The sequence below is a fragment of the Pseudorca crassidens genome, chromosome 11 (assembly GCF_039906515.1).
Source record: "Pseudorca crassidens isolate mPseCra1 chromosome 11, mPseCra1.hap1, whole genome shotgun sequence".
In the NCBI taxonomy this organism is placed as follows: Eukaryota; Metazoa; Chordata; class Mammalia; order Artiodactyla; family Delphinidae; genus Pseudorca; species Pseudorca crassidens.
The window spans coordinates 75,775,987-75,797,579 of record NC_090306.1 but is presented as its reverse complement, the minus strand read 5'-3'; the positions used below and the strand labels follow the sequence as shown (position 1 = coordinate 75,797,579).

General features: G+C 38.2%; 1 protein-coding gene across 3 annotated transcripts in view; it reads left to right on the top strand.

The window, feature by feature from the left end:
• POC1B (POC1 centriolar protein B) overlaps positions 1–21,593 on the top strand; it is a 104,199-nt gene that overhangs the window by 43,476 nt on the left and 39,130 nt on the right. For 2 of the 3 annotated variants that reach the window (XM_067697513.1, XM_067697511.1), the window contains exons 5-9: positions 5,068–5,175; positions 5,306–5,421; positions 6,958–7,091; positions 9,181–9,249; positions 9,988–10,140. In XM_067697513.1, the coding sequence (XP_067553614.1) occupies positions 5,068–5,175; positions 5,306–5,421; positions 6,958–7,091; positions 9,181–9,249; positions 9,988–10,140 (580 nt within the window). The remainder of the gene's footprint in view (positions 1–5,067; positions 5,176–5,305; positions 5,422–6,957; positions 7,092–9,180; positions 9,250–9,987; positions 10,141–21,593) is intronic. The other variant, XM_067697510.1, reaches the window with a different exon arrangement.

Genomic DNA, 21,593 nt, shown 5'->3' with positions numbered 1-21,593 from the left:
GTTTATTTTTGTTTTTATTTCCATTACTCTAGGAGGTGGATCACAAAAGATCTTGCTGTGATTTATGTCAAAGAGTGTTCCTCCTATGTTTTCCTCTAAGAGTTTTATAGTGTCCAGTCTTACATTTAGGTCTCTAATCCATTTTGAGTTTATTTTTGTGTATGGTATTAGGAAGTGTTCTGATTTCATTCTTTTACATGTAGCTGACCAGTTTTCCCAGCACCACTTATTGAAGAGACTGTCTTTTCTCCACTGTATATCCTTGCCTCCTTTGTCATAGATTCGTTGACCATAGGTGCGTGGGTTTATCTCTGGGCTTTCTATCTTGTTCCATTGATCTATGTTCCTGCTTTTGTGCCAGTACCATATTGTCTTGATTACTGTAGCTTTGTAGCATAGTCTGAAGTCAGGGAGTCTGATTCCTGCAGCTCCGTTTTTTTCCCTCAAAACTGCTTTTGCTATTCGGGGTCTTTTGTGTCTCCATACAAATTTTAAGATTTTTTATTCTAGTTCCCTAAAACATGCCATTGGTAATTTGATAGGGATTGCATTGAATCTGTAGATTGCTTTCACAATATTGATTCTTCCAATCCAAGAACGTGGTATATCTCTCCATCTGTTGGTATCATCTTTCATTTCTTTCATCAGTGTCTTATAGATTTCTGCATACAGGTCTTTTGTCTCCCTAGGTAGGTTTATTCCTAGGTATTTTATTCTTTTTGTTGCAGTGGTAAATGGGAGTGTTTCCTTAATTTCTCTTTCAGATTTTTCATCATTAGTGTATAGGAATGCAAGAGATTTCTGTGCATTAATTTTGTATCCTGCAACTTTACCAAAGTCATTGATTAGCTCTAGTAGTTTTCTGGTGGGATCTTTAGGATTCTCTATGTATAATATCATGTCATCTGCAAACAGTGACAGTTTGACTTCTTCTTTTCCAATTTGTATTCCTTTTATTTCTTTTTCTTCTCTGGTTGCCGTGGCTAGGACTTCCAAAACTATGTTGAATAATAGTGGTGAGAGCGGACATCCTTGTCACGTTTCTCATCTTAGAGGAAAGGCTTGCGGTTTTTCACCATTGAGAATGATGTTTGCTGTGGGTTTGTCATATATGGCCTTTATTATGTTAAGGTAGCTTCTGTCTATGCCCACTTTCTGGAGAGTTTTTATCATAAATGGGTGTTGAATTTTTTCAAAAGCTTTTTCTGCATCTATTGAGATGATCATGTGGTTTTTATTCTTCAATTTGTTAATATGGTGTATCACATTGATTGAATTACATGTACTGAAGAATCCTTGCATCCCTGGGATAAATCCCACTTGATCATGGTGTGTGATCCTTTAAATGTGTTGTTGGATTCTGTTTGCTAGTATTTTGTTGAGGATTTTTGCATCTATATGCATCAATGATATTGGTCTGTAATTTTCTTTTTTTGTGGTATCTTTGTCTGGTTTTGGTATCAGGGTGATGGTGGCCTCATAGAATGAGTTTGGGAGTGTTCCTTCCTCCACAATTTGTTGGAAGAGCTTGAGAAGGATGGGTGTTAGCTCTTCTCTAAATGTTTGACAGAATTCGCCTGTGAAGCCATCTGGTCCTGGACTCTTGTTTGTTGGAAGATTTTTAATCACAGTTTGAATTTCATTACTTGTGATTGTTCTGTTCATATTTTCTATTTCTTCCTGGTTCAGTCTTGGAAGGTTATACCTTTCTAAGAATTTGTCCATTTCTTCCAGGTTGTCCCTTTTATTGGCATAGAGTTGCTTGTAGTAGTCTATTAAGGTGCTTTGTATTTCTGTGGTGTCTGTTGTAGCTTCCTCTTTTTCATTTCTAATATTATTGATGTGAGTCCTCTCCCTCTTTTTCTTGATGAGTCTGGCTAATGGTTTATCAATTTTGTTTATCTTCTCAAAGAACCAGCTTTTAGTTTTATTGATCTTTGCTATTGTTTTCTTTGTTTCTATTTCATTTATTTCTGCTCTGATCTTTATGATTTCTTTCCTTCTGTTAACTTTGGGTTTTGTTTGTTCTTTCTCTAGTTCCTTTAGGTGTAACGTTAGATTGTTTATTTGAGATTTTTCTTGTTTCTTGAGGTAGGCTTGTATAGCTATAAACTTCCCTCTTAGAACTGCTTTTGCTGCATCCCATAGATTTTGGATCATCATGTTTTCATTGTCATTTGTCTCTAGGTATTTTTTTATTTTCTCTTTGATTTCTTTGGTGATCTCTCGGTTATTTAGTAACGTATTGTTTAGCCTCCATGTGTGTGTGTTTTTTACGTTTTTTCCCCTGTAATTGGTTTCTAATCTCATAGCGTTGTTGTCAGAAAAGATGCTTGATATGATTTCAATTTTCTTAAATTTACTGAGGCTTGATTTGTGACCCAAGATGTGTTCTATCCTGGAGAATGTTCTGTGCGCACTTGAGAAGAAAGTGTAATCTGCTGTTTTTGGATGGAATGTCCTATAAATATCAATTAAATCTATCTGGTCTATTGTGTCATTTAAAGCTTGTGTTTCCTTATTTATTTTCATTTTGGATGATCTGTCCATTGGTGTAAGTGAGATGTTAAAGTTCCCCACAATTATTGTGTTACTTTCGATTTCCTCTTTTATAGCTGTTAGCAGTTGCCTTATGTATTGAGGTGCTCCTATGTTGAGTGCATATATATTTATAATTATTATATCTTCTTCTTGGATTGATCCCTTGATCATTATGTAGTGTCCTTCCTTGTCTCTTGTAACATTCTTTATTTTAAAGTCTATTTTATCTGATATGAGTATTGCTACTCCAGCTTTCTTTTGATTTCCATTTGCATGGAATATCTTTTTCCATCCCCTCACTTTCAGTCTGTATGTGTCCCTAGGTCTTATGTGGGTCTCTTGTAGACAGCACATAGATGGGTCTTGTTTTTCTATCCATTCGGCAAGCCTGTGTCTTTTGGTTGGAGCATTTAATCCATTCACGTTTAAGGTAATTATCGATATGTATGTTCCTATGACCATTTTCTTAATTGTTTTTGGTTTGCTTTTGTAGGTCATTTTGTTCTCTTGTATTTCCTACTTAGAAGTTCCTTTAGCATTTGTTGTGGAGCTGGTTTGGTGGTGTTGAATTCTCTTAGCTTTTGCTTGTGTGTAAAGCTTTTGATTTCTCCATTGAATCTGAATGAGATCCTTGCAGGGCAGAGTAACTTGGTTGTAGGTTCTTCCCTTTCATCACTTAAAGTATATCATACCACTCCTTTCTGGCTTGTAGAGTTTCTGCTGAGAAATCAGCTGTTAACCCTATGGGAGTTCTCTTCTATGGTATTTGTCATTTTTCCCTTGCTGCTTTCAATAATTTTTCTTTGTCTTTAATTTTTGCCAGTTTGATTACTGTGTGTCTCAATGTGTTTCTCCTTGGGTTTATCCTGTATGGGACTCTCTGTGCTTCCTGGACTTGGGTGGCTATTTCCTTACCCATGTTAAGGAAGTTTTCGACTGTAATCTCTTCAAATATTTTCTCGGGTCCTTTCTCTCTCTCTTCTCCTTCTGGGACCCCTGTATTGCCAATGTTGTTGAGTTTAATGTTGTCTCAGAGGTCTCTTAGGCTGTCTTCATTTCTTTTCATTCTTTTTTCTTTATTCTGTTCCACATCAGTGAATTCCACCATTCTGTCTTCCAGGTCACTCATCTGTTCTTCTGCCTCAGTTATTCTGCTATTGATTCCTTGTAGTGTAGTTTTCATTTCAGTTATTGCATTGTTCGTCTCTGTTTGTTCTTTAATTCTTCTAGGTCTTTGTTAAACATTTCTTGCATCTTCTCGATCTTTGCCTCCATTCTTTTTCCGACGTCCTGGATCATCTTCACTATCATTATTCTGAATTCTTTTTCTGGAAGGTTGCCCTATCTCCGCTTCATTTAGTTGTTTTTCTGGGATTTTATCTTGTTCCTTCATCTGGTACATAGCCCTGTGCCTTTTATCTTGTCTATCTTTCTGTGAATGTGGTTTTTGTTCCACAGGCTGCACAATTGTAGTTCTTTTTGCTTCTGCTCCATAGTTTCTTAATAGTCTAAACTTTTTCATTTTCTTTTCAGCCTTCTGCTCTTCTATCTCCATTCTAAAAAGGCACTTAAGAGAGAAAAATAACCTTGGAAAGGATTTTAAAGGGAAAGAGTATAAAAGCAGTAGACAAGATGTCTGAGAATTTTCTCATTTGTTTTTTAATGGGGCATGTGGATAATAGGTGTGTCTCTGAAGGAACTTCAGTTTTGTATAAATGAGTTATCCTATTTTCAGTCTGTTGGAGCTCTCTGGCCTCCCCAATCCGGGAAGTTACAGGCTTGAGGAGTTGGTTCTTTTGTTGATGATAGCATTCAATTTTAATTCTCAACACACCAGTTCTTTTCTTACAAAAAGCCTCACTGTAGAGTTGGTAGGATGAGTAATAGATGCTCTCTTGGGTCATATGGATAACACCAGAAAATGACAGTAGAAAGAAATAGAGAATACTTTTAAAAAACAAGGTACTTGGGGCTTCCCTGGTGGCACAGTGGTTGAGAATCCGCCTGCCGATGCAGGGGACACGGGTTCGTGCCCCGGTCCGGGAGGATCCCATGTGCCACAGAGTGGCTGGGCCCGTGAGCCATGGCTGCTGAGCCTGCGCGTCCGGACCCTGTGCTCTGCAAAGGGAGAGACCACAACAGTGAGAGGCCCGCATGCCACAAAAAGAAAAAAAAACAAAAAAAACCCCAAAAACAAGGTACTTGGCTTGGAAGCAGTGCAGACCTCAGACAGAAACTACCTTGAAACTAAATTATTTAAATATAAAAGAATAAAAGGTTAAAATACTCTCAGTTAATCTGTATAGTATATTTTCATCTTTTTAATGGTCTATCAGTGTCATTCGTTGTGCTTATTTTTAGTTGGAAAAGGTGTTGGTAGCAGAATAGGAGTTTGCTGCGTGGTGTGCTAACACTGGCCTAGGGTATTTAATATGTATGTACATGCATGTCATGTGTATGTCATGGTGGGGGTGGGGGTGATTGTCAGGAGCCTTCCAGAACAATTATCTTTCTTATGCTTTCCAGGTTTTCACCTGATGGAAGACTAATTGTATCATGTAGTGAGGATAAAACTATTAAAATCTGGGATACCACAAATAAGCAATGTGTTAATAACTTCTCAGATTTTGTAGGGTAAGTCCATTCTCTTTTTGCATTTATATGGGTTAGTTTGATACGGAGACATTTAATTATTACAATTCAAATAAAGAAATGAGAGTAAAGAGAAATCAAACTATTAGACCATCTTATTCTTTCCTCCTAGGTTTGCAAATTTTGTGGATTTTAACCCTAATGGTACATGCATAGCTTCAGCAGGTTCTGATCATACCGTGAAAATCTGGGATATAAGAGTGAACAAGTTACTCCAGCATTATCAAGGTAACAATTTCCATAACAAAATTCAGTTGTAAAATGGGCTCCTCTAGGAAGTTCTTAACGCTGACAGACTATCCTTCTCAGTGTGGCTTAGCCCTCTTAATGAGAAAGATAGGCTGACTTTGAACTGACTAGAGAAGAGTTAGAGTAGAAGAGCTGGAGTAGAGGCCAGCGTACAGAAGGGGGTGGAGGGACCTTAAAAATGCTGCCAGGGCTGTAAAAAAAAATAATAATAATAAAGAAGAAGAAAAAAGGTTACTGTAAGATTTTCAAACTTAATTATCTGCTTTGTATAAGACTCCAGGATACGGCTTCCCTGGTGGCGCAGTGGTTGAGAGTCCGCCTGCCGATGGAGTGGACACGGGTTCGTGCCCGGTCCTGGAAGATCCCATGTACCGCGGAGCGGCTGGGCCCGTAAGCCATGGCCGCTGAGCCTGTGCGTCCGGAGCCTGTGCTCCATAACGGGAGAGGCCACAACAGTGAGAGGCCCGTGTACCGCAAAAAAAAAAAGAATCCAGGATAGAAATTGACTCAGAAGGAGATACCTGAGCACAGATAGGTGTTATAACTGGTAGAAAACAACATCCTACTGTGCCCATATATTGAAGTTGAAAGAGAAATGAATTGATTTCTTAGTGTATATTAGATTTATATTAAATCCACATTTCCCTTTTTTTTTTTTTTTGGTTTTTGTTTGTTTGTTTTTTGCGGTACGTGGGCCTCTCACTGTTGTGGCCTCTCCCGTTGTGGAGCACAGGCTCCGGACGCGCAGGCTCAGCAGCCATGGCTCACGGGCCGAGCCGCTCTGCAGCATGTGGGATCTTCCCGGACCGGGGCATGAACCCGTGTCCCCTGCATTGGCAGGTGGACTCTCAACCACTGCACCACCAGGGAAGCCCCACGTTTCCCTTTCTTAATAACTATAATGTAGCAGACACTGTGCTAAATCCTCACAACAGCCCTAAGAGGTATTACTGTTACCTCCACTTTAAAGATAAGGAAACTGAGGCTTAAAGGGGCTAAGTTACTTGCTAAAATATTGATAGAACTGATGTGGGACTTTCTGTTTATAAAGTACATTTTTATAAAATACAGTGATGAACAAACTTTTGATCGCTGTGTTATGCTGCCTCCTATTGGAAGGAGGTTGTCCAGAAATGAATTCTCAAGCTGGCAAGACTGCCCTTCTCCACATATATCTCCATACTCTTCACCCCTTGACCCAAGCAACTAACTGGTAATTAAATTTAGTTTAAGACTAAGGTGTATACCTTATGTGAGCTGGTGGTAATCAATGGTTGCTTATATTGGTAATATATCTGAAGATTTTATAGTTATGTGTTTATTAAGATCATTCTTCCATGACTTACTCTCATTTGTAAAGCTATTCTGTGTCATGAGCTATGTGGAATTTTGGTTGCTGTGGAGACATTGCCCCGAATTGATTCTTTCAGCCTGGTATTGCTAATAGGGTAAAGGGGCATCTCTAGAATTAAGAATTATTCTCTGAACTTTTTGCTTTAATTTTCTACAAATCAGTTCACAGCGGTGGAGTTAATTGTGTGTCATTCCATCCTTCGGGTAACTATCTCATCACTGCTTCTTCAGATGGTATGCTTAAGATTCTGGACCTCTTAGAAGGAAGGCTTATATATACACTTCAAGGACATACGGTATGAACAGTAAGATTTTTACTTCTTAAATAATATATCTTTAAAAGTTTTGATCCATTTTATTATATGGCTTTATTATTTTTCCAAGTGTAGCACACATTGCTGCTACCACAATGTGTTTTGTTTTTTTTTTTGCTTCCAAGGCTATGTTTTTTATTTTAAAATAAATATTATTTTTTATCTTTAAATAAATATTATTTATTGTAATTCATGTCAAAATCAATGTGTATCTTTCAGTGGATATTAACTTAATCCTTTACTGCTATCTTCCTCAGTATGTAGTATAGGTTTGACTAGTTAAATGGTGATGGATACATGTTTTTCTTACTTCTGATCCTTCCCCTCATGTGGAGGCTGTCCCACTAGCTTTGACCCTCTTAGCCTCCACACCCCCTCACTCTATCCTTTCACTAATCTGATTGGCGAGTTTAGAAGGAGAAATTTGACAAGTCGAGCCCAATGCCTTCTACTCTTGGGAGCCTGTACCTGTCTGTATGGTTTTCCTCTGATATTTCTTGTGGGGAGGCCTGCCCTTGTCCAGCCTTGCCTGTGACTGGGTACTCAAATCTGACTCATTCTGGGATTCAGTCCTAGAAAGCCCAGTTGCCCACAGATAAAGCCACATTTTCTCTTTATAAGCCTTCATCAGTAAGAAAGATAATATTTCTTTTGTCTTATTTTTCAATTGTTTTAGGAAACCAGTGGGGAAGTGGGGTGCTATCTATTGAGCCTATTCAATCACACACACACACACAAACACACATATACACTAGTATATAATGTACTAAAGAAAAACTTTTTAAGTGTAGAAACTATCTTTCCTTTCTGGGTAAATATTCAAACTTCTCTAAATTTTTTAGAATGCATCCTCTTTTTTTTTTTAATAAGATGTACTAGGTACTTCCTTTTAACCAAGTATAAGTTATTTATATCCAGAAATAGAATGGGTTTTGTGGTCTAAGGGAGAAGTTTTTTTTTCTGCCTTCATGTATCCTGCCGGACTTCCTGCTTGCTTTATCATTTGTTCTGCAGCTGTGTTAGAGTGAAGCAGAAATAGACACTAACCAGCTCAGATATATGTGTACCCATGGATTTAGGCTGGATGAACAACAAATAAAAGTGGCCAAAGATTAAAATATCCATGGAAGAAGGACAGAGTAATAGAAAAAAGATAAATAAAATAATTTAGGATAAAAGCACTACACATGAATATGGAATATTTCACAGTCTGGAGGTGAAGGTGTTTATGAGGCTATAATAACCTGAGTCTGTGGGATGGTCTACCTGAAAAATATAAGATGTTTTTCCTTCAAGATTTTCTTGCATAGATTAAGGACATATTAAAAACAAACAGTATACGAATATTTTTGAAATGAGGAAGATTTACTCTTATCCTGACTGAAAATTGACCTAGAGGTCATGTTGTGACTGTGCCGGGTATAGTCTTGTCCAGCTCCACAGCCATTGCTCCATTTCGTGTTCCTGTTACCTCTCACCTAGATAATTGCAGTAACTTCCTAACTGCCCTGCAACCATTTGTTCTGACTCCAACTCATCATTCTCACAATCGTGATATCAATTTTCATCAATCACAGCTCTTCTATCCATGTCCTGCTCTTAAAACTTTGAGTGGCTCAATATTGCCCACATGAAGGGAGAACTCAGTGAAGCCTGTTGTGGTCAGGAAATAAGCTTTGTTCATGCAGCCTCATTCCCATCACCTACAGAATTATCATTCAGTTTCTGCTAGTGATTTGTTGAATAAAGAATCCAAAGCCAGAAAATCTTAACAGAAATTCTTACTAACTTACCTATGCACAAGCTTTTCTTTAAAGGGGAGAAGAGTGTATTTTCTCATTTTTATTAGCATCTCTTTTTTCACTTAGTATCATTTATAGATGTTTTAATGTAATTGGGTTGATTCTTTGATTCTCTTTGCCTGCATAAGTTACTAACAGCTGGATATGTTCTCAAGACATTGCATAAATAGTCTGCACAAGTTAGGATGAAAAATTAATACTCACGGCCTTCTTGGCCATGAGAACACATTACCAAGTAAGTTTTTCTTTTATCTCCCTTTATTTCTTAGGGGCCTGTCTTCACTGTTACATTTTCAAAAGGTGGAGAGCTGTTTACATCAGGAGGTGCAGATGCACAGGTTTGTAAATCTCTCGGCTCCCTCTTTGATTTGGTTAGGGGCATGGAATCTGAGACCTTAGCTAAGATTTTTACAACCAGCTAGTTTGTGTATGTTAAGATGATTATCAATGAGTTTATATTTTAATTTAGTGCCAGGAAGTCTGCTGTCTCATAGCTGAAATACTTCCAGTTCTGATAGTTTTTGGAACTCAAATAGCAGTTACTTTCTTTTGCTCATCTTTACACTTAATTATAATACATAAAACTGACACTTACTGAATACCTAATATTGGTGTGGCCCTTTCACTTGAATTATTGCCTAATCTATTGTCTGTATGCCTTGTTTTTCAAATGTTGATTAAGCTCCTTGAGGATGGTAAAATTAAATTGTTTGTATAGCAAATCTGCATTTATTTGAAATGACCAAAAGTCATTCAGAGCCAGATTTATTGAATAAGGTGGACAGTAAAGCCAAAAACATGATTTTGGGCTTTGGGAAAAATAAAAGAGGATTTTAAGATAATAAGTTATTTTCTTAATATGAATTTTAAACTGGACATAAAGGCAATTTGAAATGCTAAATCTCTCCCTATCACCCTTTAAAAAAAAAAAGTGTTGAGATGTAATGTTGTCAGAATATATATCTAGCCTTCCTGACTATTTTGAGAGACAATTCTATATATTCATTTTTTAAAAAATTTACTTCTACTGCTTGTACATGCAAGTCAATAACTACCAACCTGATTAATTTGTATAGGTCTTATTGTGGAAGACTAACTTTGATGAACTGAATTGTAAAGACGTTATTAAAAGAAACCTCAAAAGATTACACTTTGATTCACCACCACATCTTCTCGATATCTACCCAAGGACACCACATCCCCGGGAGGGAAAAATTGAAACTGTTGAAGTGAGTACTTTGTGCATATTTGCCCTACCATTTGTTAAGTGTACACTTTGGGGCTGTTGGTCAACTAGATGCTTGAAATTATACTTAATTAGATGAAACCTAGTCCTGCTTTAAAACAGCAGCACTTCAAGAAACAATTATTTTCACTAATAAAATAAAACTGTAAATAAGGTAGTGTGTAATAGTACTAAAGCCTCTCATATTTGCTTCTTGAAGATTTAGAAATAAAACTTAAAAATTGTGTTAATAATAATGGAAATGAGGAATCAAATCTAAGACCTCTGATGACTGTAAAGTCTGAGCTGGCTTCATATTCTAGGCACGTTTAGGGAGCTCATGTGATGGCTGTCAAGAGAACAGGGCTGAAGGGCAAGAATTTTTAGAGCAGTTATTGAAATAGGTATCTTGAAGCCCTTTTACAATAAAAAAATAAAAGGTCTTATGAACAGTAAAAAGAAGAGACTTAAGCATTAAACCTAATAGTTGAGACCATTTTACTGTTTGCCAACATATATTTTCAAGTATATAATTATCTGTTTAGCTGTAAATTTTTGTTGGCAAGTTCCCTTAGGTCCTATAGATTTAAATGTTCTACTCTCTTCAAAGAAAAAAGTTCCGTCTTTGCTGGGTACTTTGCTGGTATTAGTCTATTTCTTTCCATTTTGCATGATTCTTTTTTTTTTTTTTTTTTTTGCTGGCTTGTGGGATCTTCGTTCCCCAACCAGGGATTGAACCCGGGTCCACAGCAGTGAAAGCGCCGAATCCTAACCACTGGACTGCCAGGGAATTCCCATTGCATGATTCTTCTTAAGTTGTTTTTTCTCTCAGAAAGAGCAGATATCAGGAATTACTATTATCTGTTCATCTGAATTTTTTTCCCAATCACTGGCAGAGTCTTTCTTTGCTTTTCAAGTAGATGCTTAAAAATTCTTAAGATATTATTCCTGAGTGGCAGTTCACAGCCACCTCCTGCTTGTTATTCATGCTGTAGTTCCAGACCCCCTTCTGTGGTCTCTGGCTTCCTTACCCCATGTCAGTTCTTTAATTTTGGTTTCCTTGGTCTTAGCCTTTTCTCTTACCTCAAGGTATTTCTTTTAGTCTCAGGTTTTGTGTATGGGTGTGTGCATGTGCACGCATGCATAAATTTAAGTTTTTAAAACTTCTAATTCTTTTAGACTGTTTTTTAGATTTTGTTTAATCTAGCCACATTTTGGGGATTTCTTTCCTTGTTTTTCAATGGTAGTGTTTATTTTCAGTTCTTTGCTATAATTTTTGTCCTCTCCAACTTCCGACCATCTTTCCAGACCTTCTAACTAAAGTGTTTACCATTGTGCTTTACTACATCTTCATGCCACTTACTGTATTATCATTTCCCCCTCTTTCATTTCTTTGAAAGAAAGAATGTAATGTAATTCGTGGTTCACCACATTTTTGTTTCAGTTTCTGCAATTATGGATGCATTTGTTGATCCCCTGTGATCCCATGCGTTCACATCAAATATATGTGAAATATATTTTAACTTGAGTTTTCTTTTCTTGTTTTACCTAAGCTGGTTTTATTGACTCTTGGTGTTTTTTATTCTAGTATTTCTGTAGCTTAGCTGGGCCTGATCAGCAACATTGCTGCTGCCCTCTCATCCGCTTAGCCACCTACCTTTCCAGTGTGGTAGGTGACAGAGCTGCAGGCTGAGCCCAGGTCTCCTTACTCCTAATTCATTTATACTTCCATGACATCACACTGCCTCAGCACTGAGGATTCAAGCCATTTTCTCTGTGATTTACTCTCAGCCCCAGCTCACTTAAGAGTGCTAGACTTTCTTTTTTTTTTTTTTTTTTTGCGGTACGTGGGTCTCTCACCGCTGTGGCCTCTCCCGTTGCAGAGCACAGGCTCCGGACGCACAGGCCCAGCGGCCACGGCTCACGGGCCCAGCCGCTCCGCAGCATGTGGGATCCTCCCGGACTGGGGCACGAACCCGTGTCCCCTGCATCGGCAGGCGGACTCAACCACTGCGCCACCAGGGAAGCCCTAGACTTCCTTTAAAGTGTCAACAAGTTCTCTAAGTAGCTCTTCTCTGACAGTGGAGCCAGAAAGCAGTAAAACCAGCTGGGTTGCTTTCTATGGCTAGGTCAAGATGACCCAGGGCATGCAGAGCCACTCTCAACCCATATTTTTCACATATACCCTTAAAAAATCTATTAAAAACTGGCTTTTCATCTTGGAGTTACACCTCAGTTACAGTATACAGAATCTTGAACACTGTGACTGAATTACGTTTGTTGCCTTAAGAAAGTCAGCCTCTGTGTACAGTTTAAATTATCTGTACACACTCATACATACTCACTGAATGGGGACTGAAATAAACTTATAGTAGCAACTGTAGTATCTATCATTTATCTACCACAAAAATTTTCGAAAATGGCACTTCTGAGAAAGTGAATGTCAGTTTCTAATCCTAGGGGATCAGAGACCAATTCATAAAGAGTCATTATCCATTTCTTTCCCTTATCTTAGTTACAGAAGATGATTGGGGGAACCAATGCTCTGTCTCCCTAAGCGTAAACAAGTAATCATGATTTACCACTCTAAATATGGTTTGTATACAGGACAGTGATGAGAGAAATGTCCCGGGAGAGTATACAGATTGTGCACATAGATATTCTCTACAACTCTACTTACTATTTTTATTTTTCATATTTACCAAAAGGCTTGGTTCTTACTAGATGCCAGTACGTAATAGAGAGTATTGAACGTTTATTAAATATCAGTTACTACCTGGGCACTTTACATTTATTATCTGCTTAAATTAAGTATACAGTATGACTTAATATTTGTCAAAATTCAGATTTTGTGATATGAAATGCCAGAGATTTTATGATACACGATTCTGCATATGAACAACCAACTGTTCATTTTTTTTTTCCCTTAAAATCTCTTATAATAAAGCAAGGGTGTAAAGTTTTCTGGACAGAGAACATCTTTAATATTATGAATAAATAATTATTAAATATCAAATTATTTTTTAAAGTAAGGTCTGTGAATCCCTCTTAGAGCCAAAAGACTATAAATTTTTAAATATCATTTAGAATAGTATGAATCAGAAGTTGTACTGTGCTCATTTAAGATTAGCAAATTTTACTTTGAAATACTAAATTTGATGGATTAGATTTTTTTTTTCCAAAGCTTTAGGCAAGGTCAGCTTACATATGTTACTTTGGAAATATTTGGAAACTAGTAAACCTTTTTTTTTTTTTTTCGATACGCCAGCCTCTCACTGTTGTGGCCTCTCCCATTGCGGAGCACAGGCTCCAGACGCGCAGGCTCAGCGGCCACGGCTCACAGGCCCAGCCGCTCCGTGCCATGTGGGATCTTCCCAGACCCGGGCACGAACCCGTGTCCCCTGCGTCGGCAGGCGGACTCCCAACCACTGCGCCACCAGGGAAGCGCTAAACTTTTTTTTTTTTTTTGAGGTCAGAATTCCTGACTAAAGGAATAAAAATGTATTATTAGAAGATGTGAAATAAATGGCATCTAAATAATCTAATTTCCCCAGCTTTCTCTTTTTACAGTAACCACGAATACTTCATTTCTGAGTTTGAAGTAACATAGCTTTCCTATGATTTGTATTTTATTGTGTTTTCTGTGAGGCTCATCTGAATCGCATATAATCTCAGTCTTCTGGGTGAAATTATTTGGCCTTTTGCAAAAGCCATCCATTTGTCAGCCTTAAAGTCATCACTTGTTTGAAGGTGGGGAATCCTGTGGAGTCTTAGACCTTGGGTACCAGCTGACTACAGATATAAATTACTAATTCCTACACAGATAGAGAGGGTGATAGCCAGATTGCTTTTAGAATAAATGAGAGAAGAAGGCCACATGAAAGAAGGCAGGAAGCATGAAATCCTTTCCCTTGCTGTGTCAGACCCCTCCTCTGTCCTTTCTGCTCATCTAACTGGGGAGCCTTTGTAACGCTCCTGGCCTGGGCACTCTGTCTTAATTAAAACATAAGAACAACTTCTTGCTTTTTTTGGTGGGAAAGAAGCCCACTTTTAAAACAAGGTATCTTAACCCTGCCTGCATTGCTCAATGGCACATCACGAATTTGTGCTGACTTTGTCTTCTTCAGACTGTCACGAGCTGGACTGCCTAGTCCAGCCGCCCAGACAAAACCAAACTTTCCTTCTTGAAGGAGGAACTAACTTAATGTGTGTGCCTGACACTTTTCTCCCAAGCAGTTCCCTACCCTTTTGCATATTTTGATGGGAAGACGTAGAGCCATTCTAAGGGATGGTGGTAGATCTTGGTGACAAAAAGGCATCAAAATAGCTATGCTAGGAGAGTTGCCGAATATTGTAGGAAGGGGTAATGGTTAGTTTGTTAAAAAGAATTTGTTAATAAAATAATTGTTTTGATGGCTTCTAATTTTGTAATGGCCACTTGAGATTACCTTAATCTACACATTGCATAGGAAATTCTGTACGACATTGATCAGGAAGGAAAACTTCCTTTAACTTAACCAAATATTTGTATAATGATATTTTATGGTAGTCTGGCCACGATTCATAGTTCAAAACTACAAGTGATCAATTTTAAGTCTTGGAGTCTGAGATTGGGTTTTATCTCAACCTTCTATTAAGGTTGAAACATTATGATTTATGATTAAAAAAAAGACCACTCCTCTATCAGTTTTGTAATTTAGTTCTAGCTGTGCTATATGTCTACACTGTTTTGGACCTCAAAAACTGTTCTTCAGAGATTACATAATAATAATAGCAGTAATAATACTAATATCTAACACATGCAACATTTTTCTAATAGCCTTACACAAATTGTCATTAAATCTTCCTTAAAACTCTATAAAGCAAGCACCATTTTTATCCCATGAGAAATTGAGGCACATGTGAATTAAATCTTTTTTTAATTTTTAAATTTTATTTAATTAATTATTTTTTTAATACAGCAGGTTCTTTTTCTTTTTTTTCTTTTTTTTTTTTTTTTGTGGTACACGGGCCTCTCACTGTTGCGGCCTCTCCCGTTGTGGAGCACAGGCTCCAGACGCGCAGGCTCAGCGGCCATGGCTCATGGGCCCAGCCGCTCCGCGGCATGTGGAATCTTCCCGGACCAGGGCACGAACCCGTGTACCCTGCATCGGCAGGCGGACTCTCAACCACTGCGCCACCAGTGAAGCCTAGCAGGTTCTTATTAGTCATCAGTTTTATACACATCAGTGTATACATGTCAATCCCAATCTCCCAGTTCATCACACCACCACCACCACCTGCATTTCGCTCCTTGGTTTCCATGTTTGTTCTCTACATCTGTGTCTCAACTTCTGCCCTGCAAACCAGTTCATCTGTACCATTTTTCTAGGTTCCACATTACATGCGTTAATATACGATATTTGTTTTTCTCTTTCTGACTTACTTCACTCTGTATGACAGTCTCTAGATCCATCCACGTCTCAACAAATGACCCAATTTCATTCCTTTTTATGGCTGAGTAATATTCCATTGTATATATGTGCCACATCTTCTTTATCCATTCGTCTGTCGATGGGCATTTAGGTTGCTTCCATGACCTGGCTACTGTAAATAGTGCTGCAATGAACATTGGGGTGCATATGTCTTTTTGAATGATGGTTTTCTCTGGGTATATACCCAGTAGTGGGATTGCTGGATCATATGGTAATTCTATTTTTAGTTTTTTAAGGAACCTCCATACTGTTCTCCATAGTGGCTGTATCAATTTACATTGCCACCAACAGTGCAAGAGGGTTCCATTTTCTCCACACCCTCTCCAGCATTTGTTGTTTGTAGATTTTCTGATGATGCCCATTCTAACTGGTATGAGGCGATAGATACCTCATTGTAGTTTTGATTTGTGTTTCTCTAATAAGTAGTGATGTTGAGCAGCTTTTCATGTGTTTCTTGGCCATCTGTATGTCTTTGGAGAAATGACTACTTAGGTCTTCTGCCCATTTTTGGATTGGGTTGTTTGTTGTTTTAATATTGAGCTGCATGAGCTGTTTGTATATTTTGGAGATTAATCCTTTGTCTGTTGCTTCGTTTGCAAATATTTTCTCCCATTCTGAGGGTTGTCTTTTCGTCTTGTTTGTGGTTTCCTTTGCTGTGCAAAAACTTTGAAGTTTCATTAGGTCCCATTTGTTTATTTTTGTTTTTATTTCATTACTCTAGGAGGTGGATCACAAAAGATCTTGCTGTGATTTATGTTAAAGAGTGTTCTTCCTATATTTTCCTCTAAGAGTTTTATAGTGTCCGGTCTTACATTTAGGTCTCTAATCCATTTTGAGTTTATTTTTGTGTATGGTGTTAGGGAGTGTTCCAATTTCATTCTTTTACATGTAGCTGTCCAGTTTTCCCAGCACCATTTATTGAAGAGACTGTCTTTTCTCATTGTATATCCTTGCCTCCTTTGTCGTAGATTCATTGACCATAGGTACGTGGGTTTATCTCTGAGCTTTCTATCTTGTTCCATTGATCTATGTTTCTGTTTCTGTGCCAGTACCATATTGTCTTGATTACTGTAGCTTTGTAGCATAGGCTGAAGTCAGGGAGTCTGATTCCTGCAGCTCCTTTTTTTTTCCCTCAAGACTGCTTTCGCTTTTCAGGGTCTTTTGTGTCTCCATACAAATTTTAAGATTTTTTGTTCTAGTTCCCTAAAGCATGCCATTGGTAATTTGATAGGGATTGCATTGAATCTGTAGATTGCTTTGGGTAGTAGAATCATTTTCACAATATTGATCCTTTCAATCCAAGAACATGGTATATCTCTCCATCTGTTGGTATCATCTTTTAATTTCTTTCATCAGTGTCTTATAGTTTTCTGCATACAGGTCTTTTGTCTCCCTAGGTAGGTTTATTCCTAGGTATTTTATTCTTTTTGTTGCAGTGGTAAATGGGAGTGTTTCCTTAATTTCTCTTTCAGATTTTTCATCATTAGTGTATAGGAATGCAAGAGATTTCTGTGCATTAATTTTGTATCCTGCAACTTTACCAAAGCCATTGATTAGCTCTAGTAGTTTTCTGGTGGGATCTTTAGGATTCTCTATGTATAGTATCATGTCATCTGCAAACAGTGACAGTTTGACTTCTTCTTTTCCAATTTGTATTCCTTTTATTTCTTTTTCTCCTCTGATTGCCATGTCTAGAACTTCCAAAACTATGTTGAATAATAGTGGTGAGGGTGGACATCCTTGTCATGTTCCTGATCTTAGAGGAAATGCTTTCAGTTTTTCACCATTGAGAATGATGTTTGCTGTGGGTTTGTCGTACATGGCCTTTACTGTGTTGAGGTAGGTTCCCTCTATGCCCACTTTTTGAGGACTTTTTATCATAAATGGATGTTGAATTTTGTCAAAAGCTTTTTCTGCATCTATTGAGATGATCATATGCTTTTTATTCTTCATTTGTTAATATGGTGTATCACGTTGATTGATTTGCATATATTGAAGAATCCTTGCATCCCTGGGATAAATCCCACTTGATCATGGTGTATGATCCTTTTAATGTGTTGTTGGATTCTGTTTGCTAGTATTTTGTTGAGGATTTTTGCATCTATATTCATCAGCGATATTGGTCTATAATTTTCTTTTTTTGTAGTATCTTTGTCTGGTTTTGGTATCAGGGTGATGGTGGCCTCATAGAATGAATTAGGGAATGCTCCTTCCTCTGCAATTTGTTGGAAGAGTTTGAGAAGGATAGGTGTTAGCTCTTCTCTAAATGTTTGATAGAATTCACCTGTGAAGCCATCTGGTCCTGGACTTTTGTTTCTTTGAAGATTTTTCATCACAGTTTGAATTTCATTACTTGTGATTGGTCTGTTCATATTTTCTATTTCTTCCTGGTTCAGTCTTGGAAAGTTATACCTTTCTAGGAATTTGTCCATTTCTTCCAGGTTGTCCCTTTTATTGGCATAGAGTTGCTTGTAGTAGTCTCTTAGTCTCTTAGGATGCTTTGTATTTCTGTGGTGTCTGTTGTAACTTCTTCTTTTTCATTTCTAATTTTATTGATGTGAGTCCTCTCCCTCTTTTTCTTGATGAGTCTGGCTAATGGTTTATCAATTTTGTTTATCTTCTCAAAGAACCAGCTTTTAGTTTTATTGATCTTTGCTATTGTTTTCTTTGTTTCTATTTCATTTATTTCTGCTCTGATCTTTATGATTTCTTTCCTTCTGCTAACTTTGGGTTTTGTTTGTTCTTTCTCTAGTTCCTTTAGGTGTAACGTTAGATTGTTTATTTGAGATTATTCTTGTTTCTTGAGGTAGGCTTGTATAGCTATAAAGCTACTTCCCTCTTAGAACTGCTTTGCTGCATCCCATAGGTTTTGGATCATCGTGTTTTCATTGTCATTTGTCTCTAGGTATTTTTTGATTTCCTCTTTGATTTCTTCAGTGATCTCTTGGTTATTTAGTAATGTATTGTTTAGCCTCCGTGTGTGTGTGTTTTACGTTTTTTTCCCTATAATTGATTTCTAATCTCATAGCGTTGTGGTCAGAAAAGATGCTTGCTATGATTTCAGTTTTCTTAAATCTACTGAGGCTTGATTTGTGACCCAAGATGTGATCTATCCTGGCGAATGTTCCGTACGCACTTGAGAAGAAAGTGTAATCTGCTGTTTTTGGATGGAATGTCCTATAAATATCAATTAAATCTATCTGGTCTATTGTGTCATTTAAAGCTTCTGTTTCCTTATTTATTTTCATTTTGGATGATCTGTCCATTGATGTAAGTGAGGTGTTAAAGTCCCCCACAATTATTGTGTTACTGTTGATTTCCTCTTTTATAGCTGTTAGCAGTTGCCTTATGTATTGAGGTGCTCCTATGTTGAGTGCATATATATTTATAATTGTTATATCTTCTTCTTGGATTGATCCCTTGATCATTATGTAGTGTCCTTCCTTGTCTCTTATAACATTCTTTATTTTAAAGTCTATTTTATCTGATATGAGTATTGCTACTCCAGCTTTCTTTTGATTTCCATTTGCATGGAATATCTTTTTCCATCCCCTCACTTTCAGTCTGTATATGTCCCTAGGTCTTATGTGGGTCTCTTGTAGACAGCGCATAGATGGGTCTTGTTTTTCTATCCATTCGGCAAGCCTGTGTCTTTTGGTTGGAGCATTTAATCCATTCACGTTTAAGGTAATTATCGATATGTATGTTCCTATGACCATTTTCTTAATTGTTTTTGGTTTGCTTTTGTAGGTCCTTTTGTTCTCTTGTGTTTCCCAGTTAGAGAAGTTCCTTTAGCATTTGTTGTGGAGCTGGTTTGGTGGTGTTGAATTCTCTTAGCTTTTGCTTCTCTGTATAGCTTTTGATTTCTGCATCTAATATGAATGAGGTCCTTGTTGGGTAGAGTAACCTTGGTTGTAGGTTCTTCCCTTTCATCACTTTAAGTATATCATGGCACTCCCCTGTGGCTTGTAGTTTCTGCTGAGAAATCAGCTGTTAACCTTATGGAAGTTCCCTTCTATGGTATTTGTCATTTTTCCCTTACTGCTTTCAGTAATTTTTCTTTGTCTTTAATTTTTGCCAGTTTGATTACTGTGTGTCTCGGAGTGTTTCTCCTTGAGTTTATCCTGTATGGGACTCTCTGCGCTTCCTGGACTTGGGTGGCTATTTCCTTTCCCATGTTAAGGAAGTTTTCAATTATAATCTCTTCAAATATTTTCTCAGGTCCTTTCTCTCTCTCTTCTCCTTCTGTGACCCCTATAATGCAAATGTTGTTGTGTTTAATGTTGTCCTAGACCTCTCTTGGGCTGTCTTCATTTCTTTTCATTCTTTTTTCTTTATTCTGTTCCACATCAGTGAATTCCACCATTCTGTCTTCCAGGTCACTCATCTGTTCTTCTGCCTCAGTTATTCTGCTATTGATTCATTGTAGTGTAATTTTCATTTCAGTTATTGTATTGTTCATCTCTGTTTGTTTGTTCTTTAATTCTTCTAGGTCTTTGTTAAACATTTCTTGCATCTTCTCGATCTTTGCCTCCATTCTTTTCCTGAGGTCCTGGATCATCTTCACTATCATTATTCTGAATTCTTTTTCTGGAAGGTTGCCTATCTCCACTTCATTTAGTTGTTTTTCTGGGGTTTTATCTTGTTCCTTCATCTGGTACATAGCCCTCTGCCTTTTCACCTTGTCTTTCTGTGTATGTGGTTTTTTTTCCCCAGGCTGCAGGATTGTAGTTCTTCTTGCTTCTGCTGTCTGCCCTCTGGTGGATGAGGCTATCTAAGAAGCTTGTGTAAGTTTCCTGATGGGAGGGAGTGGTGGTGGGTAGAGCTGGCTGTTGCTATGGTGGGCAGAGCTCAGTAAAACTTTAATATGCTTGACTGCTGATGGGTGGGGCTGGGTTCCCTCCCAGTTGGTTGTTTGGCCTGAGGCAACACTGGAGCCTACAACACTGGAGCCTACCTGGGCTCTCTGGTGGTGCTAATGACAGATTCTGGGAGGGCTCACCCTAAGCAGTACTTCCCAGAACTTCTGTTGCCAGTGTCCTTGTCCCCATGGTGAGCCACAGCCACCCCCCATCTCTTCAGGAGACCCTCCAACACTAGCAGGTAGGTCTGGTTCAGTCTCCCCTGGGGTCACTGCTCCTTCCCCTGGGTCCTGATGTGCACACTACTTTGTGTGTGTCCCCCAAGAGTGGAGTCTGTTTCCCGCAGTCCTGTTGAAGTCCTGCAGTCAAATCCCACTAGCCTTCAAAGTCTGATTCTCTAGGAATTCCTCCTCCCGTTGCCGGACCCCCAGGTTGGGAAGCCTGACATGGGGCCCAGAACCTTCACTCCAGCAGGTGGACTTCTGTGGTATAAGTGTTCGCCAATCTGTGAGTCACCCACCCAGCAGTTATGGGATTTGATGTTACTGTGATTGCACCCCTCCTACCGTCTCATTGTGGCTTCTCCTTTGTCTTTGGATATGGGGTATCTTTTTTGGTGAGTTCCAGTGTCTTCCTGTTGATGATTGTCCAGCAGCTAGTTGTGATTCTGGTGTTCTCACAAGAGGGAGTGAGAGCACGTCCTCCTACTCTGCCATCTTGGTTCCTAGTCTGTGAATTAAATCTTAAAGCTAGTAAGTAACAACATGAGAATTCCAACCCAGTCACTCTGGTTCCATTCTGTACCTTTAACTATTTTGATGCAGTGCTTCAGTAGAATAAAAAGTTAATCTCATCCTGTTAACAGATATTGGACATCGTACTAGCTTTAGAGTGTGCAGCAGTGAACAAGATGGGCATATTTCTTGCCCTTCAGAATTTGTCAGAGCAGGGTTTGTGCTCATGGACTCCTCAGTGTGATGGATACACCAGAACCTCAGAGTGGGATGGTATTGGTGAGGTCGTGTATACTAACCCTCCCTCATGCATGAATCCCTTGTTTGGTGATGGAGAAATCAGCCTTTCATAAGGCAGCCAACCCCATTTCAAGGCAACTGTAGTTA